Source organism: Saccopteryx bilineata, chromosome 2, assembly GCF_036850765.1.
Source record: "Saccopteryx bilineata isolate mSacBil1 chromosome 2, mSacBil1_pri_phased_curated, whole genome shotgun sequence".
Lineage (NCBI taxonomy): Eukaryota > Metazoa > Chordata > Mammalia > Chiroptera > Emballonuridae > Saccopteryx > Saccopteryx bilineata.
The window spans coordinates 135,873,732-135,887,593 of NC_089491.1; the positions used below are offsets into that span (position 1 = coordinate 135,873,732).

The window sequence follows — 13,862 nt, forward strand, 5'->3', positions numbered from 1 at the left end:
TGGCCAGGGCTGTAAGGGTGGCCCCCGAGCAGCCCCAGCGACTCCTGACCTCCCTCGGCTGCTGGCCGTTCTCTCACCGCCTTTCTCTCTCCTGGCCTGCAGGGTCCTCCTGGCCCCGTCGGTCCCTCTGGCAAAGATGGCGCTAATGGAATCCCTGGCCCCATTGGACCTCCTGGTCCTCGTGGACGTTCAGGCGAAACAGGCCCCGCTGTGAGTGGCCTGGCTCCTTCTCTGCTGTCTAGGGTGTCCCCAGCTTTCTGGATGCTTAAACTTTCTGGTGCTAGTGGCGTCTTGGGGCATCATCCTACAGCTAATGGTGATGGCATCCTGGGGTCTCTGTGAAGGTTCAGAGGGGCCATGATTGGTATTGGGAAACAGAAGAGAGGGGCTAATGAAGAAATAGGGAAGGTGCTATGGTTTTTGGGTCCTGGCCTGCTGTTCCCCTCTCCTACTCGTGAGACTGGGAATAAAACACTAATGCATTCTAGCAGGTGAGGACAGACACAGGAGGGATGCCTCCCCACAATTCCTGGCTGATTTCTCTGTTTCCTGTTGTAGGGTCCTCCTGGAAATCCTGGACCCCCTGGCCCTCCAGGTCCCCCTGGTCCTGGCATTGACATGTCAGCTTTTGCTGGCTTAGGCGGGAGAGAGAAAGGCCCTGACCCCATGCAGTACATGCGGGCTGACCAGGCAGCTGGCAACCTGAGACAGCATGACGCTGAGGTGGATGCCACCCTCAAGTCCCTCAACAACCAGATCGAGAGCATCCGCAGCCCCGAGGGCTCCCGCAAGAATCCCGCTCGCACCTGCCGGGACCTGAAACTCTGCCACCCTGAATGGAAGAGCGGTGAGCCTGGGGCTGGACCTCCTCCTCCAGAGATAGGAAGTCTCTATTGGACATGTCCCCTTCAGGACAAGGGAGGAGGCACCTCTTAGTGCAGGGCAGAGGCAGGCCTGGAAGGTTCTGGCAGATGGCTGCTCCCCCATTCACAGTAGAGAAACTGCGGCCTCAGCTCCCGTCCTGCCCTGGCTACATGGCGGGAGTGACCTCAGGGTAGAGTTCCAGCCACCAGGCAGGCACTGCTCCTGTCCCACTGTGCATGCCACAGTTTGACACTGGGCTTTTCCATTCATGTCTCCTTGCTCCTTTATCCCTCCACCTCCCCTCCCTGGGCCACCTGTGGCCCTCACACCCTACTCCTCTCCCCCAGTGTCCCTGGAGGCCTTTCTGTCTCTGGCCTTCTTGGGAGGGAGCATCTGTGCCTGCCTCTTCCCTGACAGAGTGTCACCTCCTCCCACTGCAGGAGATTACTGGATCGACCCCAACCAGGGCTGCACCTTGGACGCCATGAAGGTTTTCTGCAACATGGAGACTGGAGAGACCTGCGTCTACCCCAACCCAGCGAATGTCCCCAAGAAGAACTGGTGGAGCAGCAAGAGCAAAGACAAGAAACATATCTGGTTTGGAGAAACCATCAATGGTGGCTTCCACGTGAGTGCCTGGCTGCTGTTGGCCAGAGACAGCTCCTCAGAACTTTCTCTTCTCTCCCCCTGGAAGTTTTTAACACCTTCCATATTCTCACCAATTTTCTTTGGGGCTAAAGAGGAAGAAAAGAGGAGGAATAGTATTTTCGCCTCTGTAGCAGTGGAGGAAAGGGTCCTTCAGAGGCTTGCTGTATGCCCTGGAAGCAGAAACGCCCTCCCAGTGACCCACACCCATTGTCCCTTTCAGCTCCTCTAAGCCCTGGACACTTGGCAGCCCTGAGCCCTTGGTCCCATTGAATGCTACCCCAGGGCCTCATCCCACTGCTCTCTGCCCTAACAGTTCAGCTATGGAGATGACAACCTGGCTCCCAACACTGCCAACGTCCAGATGACTTTCTTGCGCCTGCTGTCCACCGAGGGCTCCCAGAACATCACTTACCACTGCAAGAACAGCATCGCCTACCTGGACGAAGCAGCTGGCAACCTCAAGAAGGCCCTGCTCATCCAGGGTTCCAACGACGTGGAGATCCGGGCCGAGGGCAACAGCAGGTTCACGTATACGGTCCTGAAGGATGGCTGCACGGTGAGTGGGCTGGAGGGAGCTGCCAGAGAGCTGAGCTGCCTGGGCCCAGGGCTCAGGCTAGAGCGGGCAGAGGGTTGGTCCCAGCAGGTGTAGTGGCCCAGAAGTGATTGGCTAATCAGAAGCGCAAGTGTGAGGTGTTATGTAAAGACATGCAGAGTGATAATGAGGGAGAGGTGTGTGCTGTTCTCTCTTGGCTCAGGGGAAACAAGACCTTACCCAGTGTGTCCAATGACTCTTGTAGGAGGAGTCCTGCAATATGTATGGGCTGACTATGAGATGGAGCGATGAGGGGTCAGAGGCAGGGAGCTCACTGGGGAGTGCGGGGTGGGGGAAGGGCAGGGTGGAGGTGGGGAGGGATCTGGCCAGCCAGGGAGAGGTCTAAGGAGCACCAAGTGTGTTTTGTACTTTGTGTTCTGCAACGCTCAGTCTTGGGGTCCTGGGAGCTGGCATTGGGTTGCAAGAGATTCACTGAATAATGTCTCCTTTCTTTCTCCCCCAGAAACACACCGGTAAGTGGGGCAAGACTATGATCGAGTACCGGTCACAGAAGACCTCACGCCTCCCCATCATTGACATTGCACCCATGGACATAGGAGGGCCCGAGCAGGAATTTGGTGTGGACATAGGGCCTGTCTGCTTCTTATAAAAACCCGAACCCAGAAACAACACAATCCATTGCAAACCCAAAGGACCCAAGTACTTTCCAATCCCAGTCACTCTAGGACTCTGCACTGAATGGCTGACCTGACTGATGTCCATTCATCTCACCCTTTCACAGTTTGGACTTTTCTCCCTCTCTTTTTTTCTAAGAGACCTGAACTGGGCAGACTGCAAAATAAAATCTCGGTGTTTTATTTATTTATTATCTTCCTGTAAGACCTTTGGGTCAAAGCAGAGGCAGGAAACTAACTGGTGTGAGTCAAATGCCCCCTGAGTGACTGCCCCCCAGCCCAGGCAAGAAGACCCCCCTTCAGGTGCCGGGCGCAGGAACTGTGTGTCCTACACAATGGTGCTATTCTGTGTCAAACACCTCTGTATTTTTTAAAACATCAATTGATATTAAAAACAAAAAAATTATTGGAAAGTACGTATTGATGTGAGCCTTGTTCTTTATTTTCCATTAGTCCTTGATTCAATAGGCAGGACCAAACGGCACCTTAAGGCTTTCTTCTGTTGACTTTGCAACCAAAAGGGAGGGCACTGAAGCCACACTGCCTGGTTTAGTGACCTCACACAAACACACAATCTTGCCTCTCTTTTGTACATCTTGGCTCTGTGTGGAACCCAAGGGTAAACTAGGACCGGAGACCAAGATTTGGGAAGGGAGGCACAAAAGAGGGATGGATGGCTTTGCTCTTGAGAGTAAACATGGAACAGGACTCTAGGGTAAATTAGTGTAAGAGATATGCTCGGAGCTCAGGGGATGGGACAATGTGTGGGCTACATCTTGCTGGATGGGAGATACTGGAGATGCTCCCAGGGGAGGAAGGAGGTGCAGGGGTGGGGGGAGAGGGGGAAAGGAGTGTGTCTGTGGGGGTGCATGCCAAGTACACACAATCAGGCAATCTTGGTGACCTACTTGTGTCTTTTTCTAAGACTTTTAGGTCAAGGAGAGGCGGGGGCACTAAATGCTACCCAACTCTTTATTCCTCTTTCCTGTCCCTGTACCTCTGGCCCCCACTCTACACTTCTTGGCCCTGGGCTTCCCTGGACTTCCTCCCAACATCAGGCTTGTGAAGAGACAGCCTCCCGTGTCCTCCTACCACGTGTCTTGCTTTCCAATGACTGTGGATGTTGGCAAAAATGAGGAGGCTGCTCCCTTCTCCACTAGAGAGGGCTAATTCATCATTTAAAATAAACCACCTTGCCACTTACCAGGAGGGCTAATGGGAGTGCGGGGGAGAGCCGCGAGGTATGCTGAGGCTTATTAAAGTGGTCCCTAAGACAACAGGTGGAACTGCTGAGTTTGGTTGGAACCTGTCGACCTCGCGCCAAAAGGCCATCTTGCTTCCGAGCTCACCTTGTTGCCCCCAGGGGTGCCAGCGCTACTTCTTCCTAAAGCAGCTCAGTGATTGTGACCAGCAGCTCAGACCTTTGTAAAAGAAGTCCCAGGATATCAAGGAGATCCCTCCCAGTCCACCCACTTCTTGTGTACCTGGCAAAACCTAGACATTATATTAACTGTTGCATAGTATTCGATGGGTGAACAAAAGGTAGAGCTTAAGGGCAGAGAAGCAGAGGAGCAGACAACCTTGCTTCAGTGTGGTCAAACCAAAATGCACCACCCTGCCTGGCGGTGCCAGGCTGCTGCTCATTCTTGCTCCTTGTCCCAAAGTGGCCCAGGGGGTAAGGTGAGAATACCCAGGTTTGTACTAACTCCTGTGATCCCTGATGCCCCGAGAAAGGCAGGTGTCTTCAGTTAGAATAACCTGTTGTGTAAACCCTGACCCCAGCAGGACTGAGCGAACAGACATGGCTAACAGACATGTGAGGCCTCAGTCTGTTTACTTTTCCTCTCGAGCTTCCTCATTTTTATGACAGTATCTGAAGGCTTTCAAGTAGGAGCCAGGAGTCTGCGCTTCCGCTAAGACTTACCCAAGTTTCCTAGGACCTGGATAAATTCTAGAACAACTTCTGAAATAGTTTCTCCCTCCAAACAAGTGAAGAACACAGAATCTTAAATGAGTGCTCTTGAGATGATGAAAAGCCTCACTTGTAAAGGCAGAGAATAAGAATTGTTTTGCACAGAGGAAATAGTTGGAACCAGTTAGGATTTATGTAGAGCATTTACAAACAGGCCGATTCTTTTGGTAATTTGTTTCACACTTTGATTTAGAAGCCCTAGACAGCTGAGTCCAAGATTATGGGGATCCTGCTTTAGGGTAACTAGAGTTGAGGAAGAGATGGGACCTGCTGAGAATAAAAGGCTTGTAATGACATTTTCAACTTATAGCTATGAATCTGGACAAAACACATCAGACAATGCAATCCTTAGCATACAGCAGGTGGTCAGTAAATACTTTCTGGATTGAGTAAATCAACCAATGGAGATTTTAGCCAGGTTATACACTGTAGTTTGAGAGCAAGAATAGGGCCAGCATAGAGGCCAAGCCAGACGCTACAGAGAAAAAGAGATCTCTGATAAAGCCTTATTTTCAAGAACCACATTCTTTCCAAATTTCAACCCACTAGAAATACAATGATGATGGCAATGACATCCAAGCCAACCACTTCCCCTTTCTATTTTGGGGTTACTGAGAGCAAATTGTACACATTTGGTTAAGAATTTACAGGTAGCATGCCACAGCTACACAGAGCATCCCAAAGGGCAGCTTGGGATGCTAAGAATGTAAATAGGTATGAGAAGTTGTAGCATTATGAGGTCAGACTTACTGTTTAAAACAAGTTTCACTTGAATATCATAGCTGGATTTAAAGGTAATGCTGAGAAGACATGCTACTGAGGTACAGTCACAAACAAAATTAAAATTTAAATACCAGTATGAGTAGCTTTTCCAAAATTGCATGAAAAATATGCTAGAGGATATTTGGAAAATGAGAAAACTTTAGAGAAAAGGCAGCAATCTGACCGTTTTCGTGTGTCTAGGGCAATGTTCTCAGAAATGGTGTACGTTTACCTCCATACACGTCCTATTCCATCACCAACACACAGAACACTCCTCTCTACTGTGTTCATACAGACCACTAAAGGGTCCAGCACAACGCTGAATCTCAGCTTTTAACCCTTGGCTTTTGGGTTACTCAGTCACGGTGTCAGCAAAGTAGTCACAAAATTTAGCCTTTAAAAAAGGTTCAGAGTGTCAAAATCATTAAGCCAATACTGAAGATGAGGGTATGGGAATGAGGACTAACACAGACCCCCTGCCATCACTTTGCTGTTGGGTTTCCTGAGGCCACCTCAGCAGAGCTCTGAAACCCGAGTACTCAAGCTTCCCAACTAGTTTCTCTGCCATTGTGGGGCTTTAGCCCACTCTTCGGTGGCTGGCAGTTTGGAGACAGTTCAATAAATGTTCAAACCCAAACCAGGCCCTCCTAATCAAACTACAGTCAAGTGGTTGGTGGTGGTGGTGGGGTATTCCTCCTCAGAAAGCAGCTTCTCTCTTCAGGCATGTCTGCCCTACCTCTTCTAACCGCCAGGGGGCACTCATTGCTCTGTTCTGGAAGGGCAATAGGACAGCCTGTCACCACTAGAGGCAGATAGGGGGAGAGTGACGTCTTCTGTGGCAGGAGCTTCCTCAGATAGTACAACCAGGGTCCCTTCTCTTCCCTTCCCACTCTGTGCTGCTGACCTACTAAGCAGGCCACCAGCCTGCGGTTCCCCCAGGTGTCTACTTAGACGTCCAGGCAAGCAGAGGAGACACAGATGAATCAAGAGCAGGGTTTATTTTTCTACCAAATCCCCAATCCATGTTCCAGCCAATGGATGAAGGGTAAATCACGCTCCACACAGACTCTTGGAGAAAACAATAACTTTCTACAAGAAAAAAAAGCTTTGCTTTTTAAAATTCCTAGGCTTTTGTGAGCAGATGACACATTTCACATGTCTGTGCTTTCTTTTATGTATCAAGTATTCCCTCCCTGCTGCCTCTTCTGTGCAGATGAGGCCTGGCAGTAGCTGTGCAGCTGCACTCACAGTCCTACCTCCACAATACCCATGGTTTGATAACCTAGAGCCACAGTATGCTTTCAATTTGTAATGCTCCAAGAACAGCTGAAAAGATCTGAACTAAATTCTTCAAACCCTGAGTGCCTACTATTTGCTGGGCATAAACTGGGACCCGGGCAGTGATTCTGCTGGTTCAGAGAAACATAAATGGTGCTACAGAGGCAAGCTTTTCTCCCAAGTAGCAAGAAGCATTTGCCGGGAGTACGAGAACCAGTTTCCTCTCCACTTCTACCACCTGGGGCAGGTGCGGCACTCAGGCCCTGGGAACGGATGCTGTCTCTTCTGACAGGGGCTGCCGATGGAAGAACCAAAAGCAGGCTCTACACAGCTGAGGAGTTTGTTCCACAATCCACGTAGTGATGTGTCTCCAAGGAGCTCTGGGTCATATGGCCAATGTATGAAATCTTCACTGAAGTTCTAGGAAAAAGTAACCAAGAAGAATTAATTGTTTTTGAGATGTAATAAGAAAAACTGCCCAAATAATTTCTTGCAAACTCAGGCAACAATATCCACATCTTCATGGTTATACAGCCAAGAACCCAGACTCTTTCTACATCCACAGAGGTGCTGTGTCATGAAGTGACTTTCTGAATAAGCAGTTCTCAGCTGGGGACAATTTTATCCCACAGCAGACTTTTGGCAATGTGTGGAGACATTCTAGGTTATTACCACTGAGCAAGGATGGGATGGTGTTACTGGCACCTGATGGTTAGAGGCCAGGGATGCTGTCGGATATCCTACTGGGCACAGGAAGCACCCTACAGCAAGGAACTGTCTGGGCCAAAAGGCAGCAGTGCTGAGGCCGGAAACCTTGCTCTACACAATCACACTTCAAAGGTCTGCAGACCCTTGTCACCTGCAGACTTAACAGTCAAGGCTCTACAAGTTCCCCTGAATGCCTGTGACATGTGATAATTTGCATGGCTAGAGAGTCAGTTTGGCTAAATGCTTAGTATCTACACCTTGAGAAAGCTTTTTGTTCATTACTAGTCTCATTAGGATTCTAAAAGGATCACAAAACTAAACCTCGTTTCCTGGAAAACATTATATATGATGTTCACTGTGAGTCTGGTGATCTGTGAAGGGAGTTTGGACACTGCATCTAGAGGACATCAAGAATTCACTGTATCTGTGCCTGAAGGCATCGGGTGTCCCCTCTATGGCTGGGTGCCCCTGCCTTGTGGGTCACACAGATTCTCCTGAGCAGAGGTTGCAAGCTCACACAGCCTGATGGTCCAGGCTCAAACACAAATGCCATAGAACAGGCAGGAGAGTGACATACCTCATGAAGATTACTATGTTGTGCACCTCGATACTGGGTAACGTGCAGAAGAAGCTACCAGACAGCAAATATGGAAACAGTATGGTTAATAAAAAGGAGAATCCAGAAGAGTGCCAGTCACACTGTCAAACTGAGGAGCAATCAGGAATGTTTGGGGCACTCCTCCTTCCCCACACCGACTCTCCTGACCTCCGGTGCTGCCCTGGCCCCAGTTCCCAATCCCCACTGTCCTTTCATCCTCCCAAACCACGACACTTTTTTTGTTTTGTCAAACCCATCAAATAAATGCTGGAGTGTGGAAATGTTTCTAGTGGCTTATTGTTCTCTTTTAGATATTCAAACACTTTAGTCACATGTCAAAAACACATCCTCCAAATAAATCTCAAGATAGCCAAAGCTAGGGAACCCATAGGCCAAAGGCTGGGACCTAAGGCAGGACCAGCCCCAATCAACTGAGTAACTCTGCATCCCTTTCGTCCAGTGGAGAGCACACAGAGAGAGAACAGTGTCCTTACTACACATAGGAAAATGGTCCTCCCATCTCCGCCTGCACCGTAAAATTCACCTGAAAAGAAAATACAAGAGTTGGTTTGTGGCCAAGCAGGACTGACACATAACAGTACATCCAAAGACCTGGATTCAATCACAAACAAAAAATTTCCCCAACATTGACCCTCATAGAGGGTCATAAAAAGGAGAATAAGCCTCTATCAACTTCTTCCAACCTCTTCCCTTTTGAGAGGCCAGTGGGCCTCAGACTAGCATTCTGCCTCTTCTTGATTTGTACCAAATTGCTTTCTCCTACATACTCTTTTGTTCTCCTAATATTTAAATGCTAGCTGATCCCCCCCCCTAATTCTCACAATTACAAAGCCCCTCAGGCCTTTCTCATCAACCAGTTCTTACAAGTGGAAATGAGAGGACAAGGAAAGTAATGAGGGGACAGAACCCCTAGGGCCCCACTCTTCTCGCAGGCCTATGGGGCAAGGATCCTAAAAAACAACATACCAGTTGCTCGCTCCGAGGTGGAATGAGGGAGATGTTAGTTGTTTCATACGACCCAACCACTGTGTTCATGTACTGAACTTGGTTGGACAGGCTGGTCACTGCCACAGAGTAGAAGTTGGAGTTCCTGATTTTCAGGGTGGCCTACATCAGGACAAGTGAGGAAACAAGCGTAAGTTTTCTGGGTCCAGGACTTGTAGGTGCACAACCCGGGAAGAGAGGCTCTTACCTTGATGCTGAGGATGACAAGGGAGTCCTCCTTATTAAATGTGACTTTCATCACTTTGATGCCGTCATCATCCACAAGGACTGAATGTGGAAATAGGAAGAAAACCACCAAACCAAATGCCAGGAGACAGAGCAGGACAGACAGGAGGACATACTGCTTACTGCAAATGACACAGCATGTGACCATCTTGGGGAGTCAGATATCAAAGTCCAATCCCAGTTAAGATTAAATGTTAAACCAGGAATGACGGAGGGACAGGAGAGTACAAAGGGTTGGGAACCACAAACCAGGCAAGAACGAATGGAGCACCAGAGCCCTGCTGTCTACAATCAAGGAAGGGACGTGGGAGGGGGGAGCCATGTGGACAGAAACATTTCTGGACACCTCTCTTCTCCAATTCCTTCCAATGCAATCCTTCCACCTGGCCCTCAGAGTGTTGCTTCTAGCTTCAAGTTTCCTCTCCCAAATGGTGATGGGGGCAGAGATATTTCTTGAGTAAGTAGTACGAAAGGAAATGGAGGAATTTATAAGAACATATAAAAGTTTTCCAAAAGAAAACTGGCATTCATGTGTGTAAAAGGGGACCAGGGATAGAAATAGGTATTAATAGGAGAGAGGCAGGTAACTCACGTTCTCTGAGGGCGCAATCTCTGATCACTGTGTGGGATCAAAGCCACCAACTCATTTACTTGTTCTGGAAAAGAACCAAACAATTATTTGGGTAAAATATATCCCACATGTTGGCAGTACTTTCCTTCACATCATACATTGGTCTGCCACAACGTACACTTGTTTGGAATTAGACACTTCTAAGATACTATTTGCTCATTTTGGGTCTAATAAACAAGAAACAAGCGAATCTATATAGAGTGCCACAAATTACAAAATATCTGTCAGTGCTGCCAGGGCAGTAATGTGGAAACTGAGAAATCCTGGGTCTTGTTCTGGCTTTCTGACATGGCCTTGGCAAAGGCACTGCCTCTCTAGGCCACAGTCTCCTCATCTCTCATATGAAAGCTTTGGAGCAGATGGCTACAACTCCCTTTGTGACTATCTATCTAAACTGTTACAACTTTCTGAGGATCAACTTTGTGATAGCTGATTCTGCACCTAATCTGGTCTCCACTCCTGAGCATTTGTTTTTCTCTCCCCACTTGATATACATATTTTTCAGATCTTAGGTTAATGATTTACCATCTGCTTCCTTGAACATAAGCTTTCAAGATCCCCTACCTCTCACCAACCATAGCTGTTCCAGGTGTTATAATGAGAGTAATAAAGAAATATGGCTGTCAACAAATCCTAACAGAGCTAACTGTTAAAGACAACCACAGGCTCAAAATGGAACCACTTGTGCTTACGTCCATGACAGTGAACCTACACTTAATAATACCTGACCTAATTGCTGTTTCAATCTTCTCCAGGAATGTAATCTTAGACAGTCTGGAATTTTTTGGTCAGTAGCAATGGGATAATTTGTCATGTGGACCCTCACCATCACCCCACCCTCCTGGCAAGAACAATCCCCCTCACCTGAAACAATCCTTTTTTTTTCTTTGGCTAACAACTTTCATGTCCCACCCAGTTTCTGCCTATAAAAGCTTTCTACACTGTACAACTCTCTATACTTGATCAGTGGAATGCTGCTCAATTTCTGAATTGCTCACTAAAGCCAATTAGATCTTCAAATTTACTCTATTGAATTTTTCTTCTTTAATGAAACCAAATATTCCAAACCAAGGAAACAAAGAACAGAAAGAATAGAAATTAAAAAAAGAAAGGCTCACAAATATAAGGAAACCAAGAGAAGCGGTGGAACCTGCCCAAATTTATCAAGTCAGCACCATCTAAGACTCTATTACTGCTAGAATAGAAGATCTGTCTAGGAGTCAGGAGAAGTCCTGTGGGTACTTTGGGATTCTCGTTCGGGAATCATCCTTCCCATGATGAAAGATTCTCACCTGTTGGAATGTAACCTGTGCCTTGGCAAGTGAGACAGGTGACGCTGTCCCGCCCAGTGAACTCTACATACGGGAACTGGGCAATGGCTTCTTCCTGCTCCCGTTCATCCAGCATATCCTCTCTGTCATCTCTCTTTAGCCTGCAGGAAGGAGGGCGAGCAGAGGCGGAATGCTGGGACCCCATGGCCGGGATGTGCCACCTGTGTCATGTCCTAGGATGCAAAGAGTCAAGTGAGTGAACGTTGCTGGCCACACGGCACAAGGACAGAGAAACTGTATCAGTAAGAAAAGTGAAAACACAAAAATGACCAAATTGCTGTCCTGACTGTGATCCCCAAACACCTGCACAATTTCTGGTAGGCCTTCCTTCTGGAGCAGTGCTCCCTAGCCCCCTCCTACCTCCCACATACAGCCGGAGTAACCGGGCCGCCTCCGCCAACCTGCCCAGGACTTGGGGCACCCCAGCTCCCACCTCGTCCAGCTTTGCCCCTTTCCGTCCACTAGTTGCAAACTCTGTGCCCTCCTGAAGAAAATTCCTAAACAAACAACAGACACCAAACTCCCAACAGGCTTTGGGGACCCTCCCACTCGCCTCTCAGCCCCGGGAGGCGGGCTTAGGTCACACCCCCAGGCAAAAAGCGACTCTCGGAGCCCACCAGACTCGCCCAGTGGGAAGCGAAAGGCGGAGTTCCTGGACTCCGTAAACCCTCAGCAACACTTTTCTGGGCCGCACCCCTGCCCCCGACCCTGCCACCTGCCCGCTTCGGCGCGTTCACCTGCCTCTTAGGTCCTCAGAGCTGCCAGCACTCGGTGCGCACGCGCCGAATGGCAAGCTGGCCGGGGACGCGGACGACGGCGTGCGCGCGCGCGCGCTCTTCTCAGCCTAGCAGTCGGGCGCCGCTAGAGGGCGGCAGAGCGCGGGCGGTGCGTGGGAGAGCTGCGTCTCGCGCGGTCTGGGGGAAGAAACTGCGCAGCGACTGGCGGGTGGGGCGGGGTTGGGGAGAGAGAGAGAAAGGAGAGAACTTTCCGGAGCAGACTATCTCGGCCCTGGGAGGAATACGAAGGCTCCAGAGGCCAAAGCTGGTCTCAACTATTTCTTGAGCAGAGGGGCTGTGAAGACACTGAAGATACAAAGACACAGAAGACTCCAAACCTGTCTTCCATTGCTAGGACCTCCCCTTCCCCAGCCATCCGCGCGCAAAACAGGCACGCACGTAAGAGGCTAGAGAACACTTTTTAAAGGGGGTTTTCTCTGGAGGTGCCTCCAGGTTGCGTTCAGCCTGCTTCGGAAGGAAGTGAGGGCTGCAGGTAAAGTTACTAAAGACGATGCTTGTGGAGCAGAGAGATTCTCTCGAGTGAGTGAATGAGGGGCTTGCTTGGCAATGGGGAGTGAGACTGGATACCTCTGAGACCTCTGCATGGCCATAGCTCTCTCCTTATTCTGTGGGGAAAGCTGAAGTCGCAGCGTCTGTCTAGCCACTTGTCCAATCGCTGGTCACAGTCACCCCCTTGAGCCTGTGTTGAAGAAAAAAAATATTGCACAACAGTTGTTGAAAACAGGAAGGCGAACTTTATTCAAGAGGTTCAAGGCAGTGGGTGTAGGGACCACTGCAATGGGTCTTGCTGTGGGAAAGGGAGATTGGGCTTAACTCTGAATACAACACAGGCAAGTAGGAATTTATTTTGGTCAGGAGCATAATGAGGGTCCGTGCATGGAAATTACTGAGAGGAAACATTAGGGGGAACTGAAATTCTGTCTAAACCGACCTAATAGGATTCTTGCTGAAGACAGGCCAAGGTGATCAGACATCACTTATGGCAGTGGTCCCCAACCTTTTTTGGGCCATGGACCGGTTTAATGTCAGAAAATATTTTCACGGACTGGCCTTTAGGGTGGGTCGGATAAATGTATCACGTGACCGAGACAAGCGTCAAGAGTGAGCCTTAGACAGATGTAACAGAGGGTATCTGGTCATTTTTTAAAAATAAAACATCATTCAGACTTAAATATAAATAAAACGGAAATAATGTAAGTTATTTATTCTTTCTCTGCAGACCGGTACTGGTCCGCGGCCCAGGGGTTAGGGGCCACTGACTTAGGGGATGGTGGAGGATGAGGAATCTGATCAGATTTGAAGGTGATCAGTTATCAAGGGTTGGGAGTTTTTTTGTTTGTTTGTTTTTACAGAGACAGAGTCAGCGAGAGTGATAGACAGGGACAGACAGACAGGAAGGAGAGAGATGAGAAGCATCAATCATCCGTTTTTTGTTGGGACACCTTAGTTGTTCATTGATTGCTTTCTCACATGTTCCTTGACCGTGGGCCTTCAGCAGACTGAGTAACCCCTTGCTCAAGCCAGCGTCCTTGGGTCCAAGCTTTGCTCAAACCAGATGAGCCATGCTCAAGCTGGTGAGCTTGGGGTCTCGAACCGGGGTCCTCCGCATCCCAGTCCGACGCTCTATCCACTGCGCCACTGCCTGGTCAGGCAGTTGGGAGTTCTTGCTGAAACTGGATTTTATTGTAAGTGCACAGAGGGTCCTAGGAGAAGGTTGAGGAACCTGACTGAAGTTTGGTCAATGGAGAAATCTTTGTCAGAGCAACAAGGAGCCTGACCAGGCGGTGGTGCAGTG

The 13,862-nt window shown here is 49.1% G+C and overlaps 2 protein-coding genes across 7 annotated transcripts in view; one reads left to right on the forward strand and one right to left on the reverse strand.

Annotated features, from left to right (window-relative positions):
- The window catches only part of COL2A1 (collagen type II alpha 1 chain), a 32,586-nt gene extending 29,430 nt beyond the window's left edge, over positions 1-3,156 (forward strand). Inside the window, exons 50-54 of the mRNA XM_066257989.1 lie at positions 103-210; positions 559-847; positions 1,305-1,492; positions 1,826-2,068; positions 2,568-3,156. Coding sequence (XP_066114086.1) covers positions 103-210; positions 559-847; positions 1,305-1,492; positions 1,826-2,068; positions 2,568-2,714 — 975 coding nt within the window. The 3' untranslated portion in view covers positions 2,715-3,156. The remainder of the gene's footprint in view (positions 1-102; positions 211-558; positions 848-1,304; positions 1,493-1,825; positions 2,069-2,567) is intronic.
- A 3,296-nt stretch (positions 3,157-6,452) lies between these two features.
- TMEM106C (transmembrane protein 106C) lies at positions 6,453-12,091 on the reverse strand. 6 transcript variants are annotated; one of them, XM_066257992.1, is made up of 8 exons: positions 12,012-12,091; positions 11,232-11,443; positions 9,901-9,964; positions 9,271-9,430; positions 9,045-9,185; positions 8,552-8,601; positions 8,037-8,090; positions 6,453-7,171 (listed from the first exon to the last, which is right to left on the reverse strand). In XM_066257992.1, the coding sequence occupies exons 2-8, from the start codon at positions 11,413-11,415 to the stop codon at positions 7,075-7,077; spliced, it is 750 nt and encodes a 249-aa protein (XP_066114089.1). In that variant the 5' UTR covers positions 11,416-11,443; positions 12,012-12,091; the 3' UTR covers positions 6,453-7,074. The 6 variants fall into 6 exon arrangements, with proteins under 6 accessions (XP_066114089.1, XP_066114090.1, XP_066114087.1 ...); XM_066257993.1 differs by having other exon boundaries at positions 12,008-12,081; XM_066257990.1 differs by lacking the exon at positions 12,012-12,091 and adding an exon at positions 11,824-11,983.
- Between the last annotated feature and the right edge of the window lie 1,771 nt (positions 12,092-13,862).

Coding starts and splice junctions, on each gene's coding strand:
- TMEM106C (XM_066257992.1), bottom strand. CDS start 11,415: ATGGGGTCCCAGCATTCCGCCTCTGCTCGCCCTCCTTCCTGCAGGCTA. Junction 8,602..9,044: donor CACCTCGGAGCGAGCAACTG/GTATGTTGTTTT, acceptor TTTTCTTTTCAG/GTGAATTTTACGGTGCAGGC. Junction 7,172..8,036: donor AACATAGTAATCTTCATGAG/GTATGTCACTCT, acceptor ACTTTTTCCTAG/AACTTCAGTGAAGATTTCAT.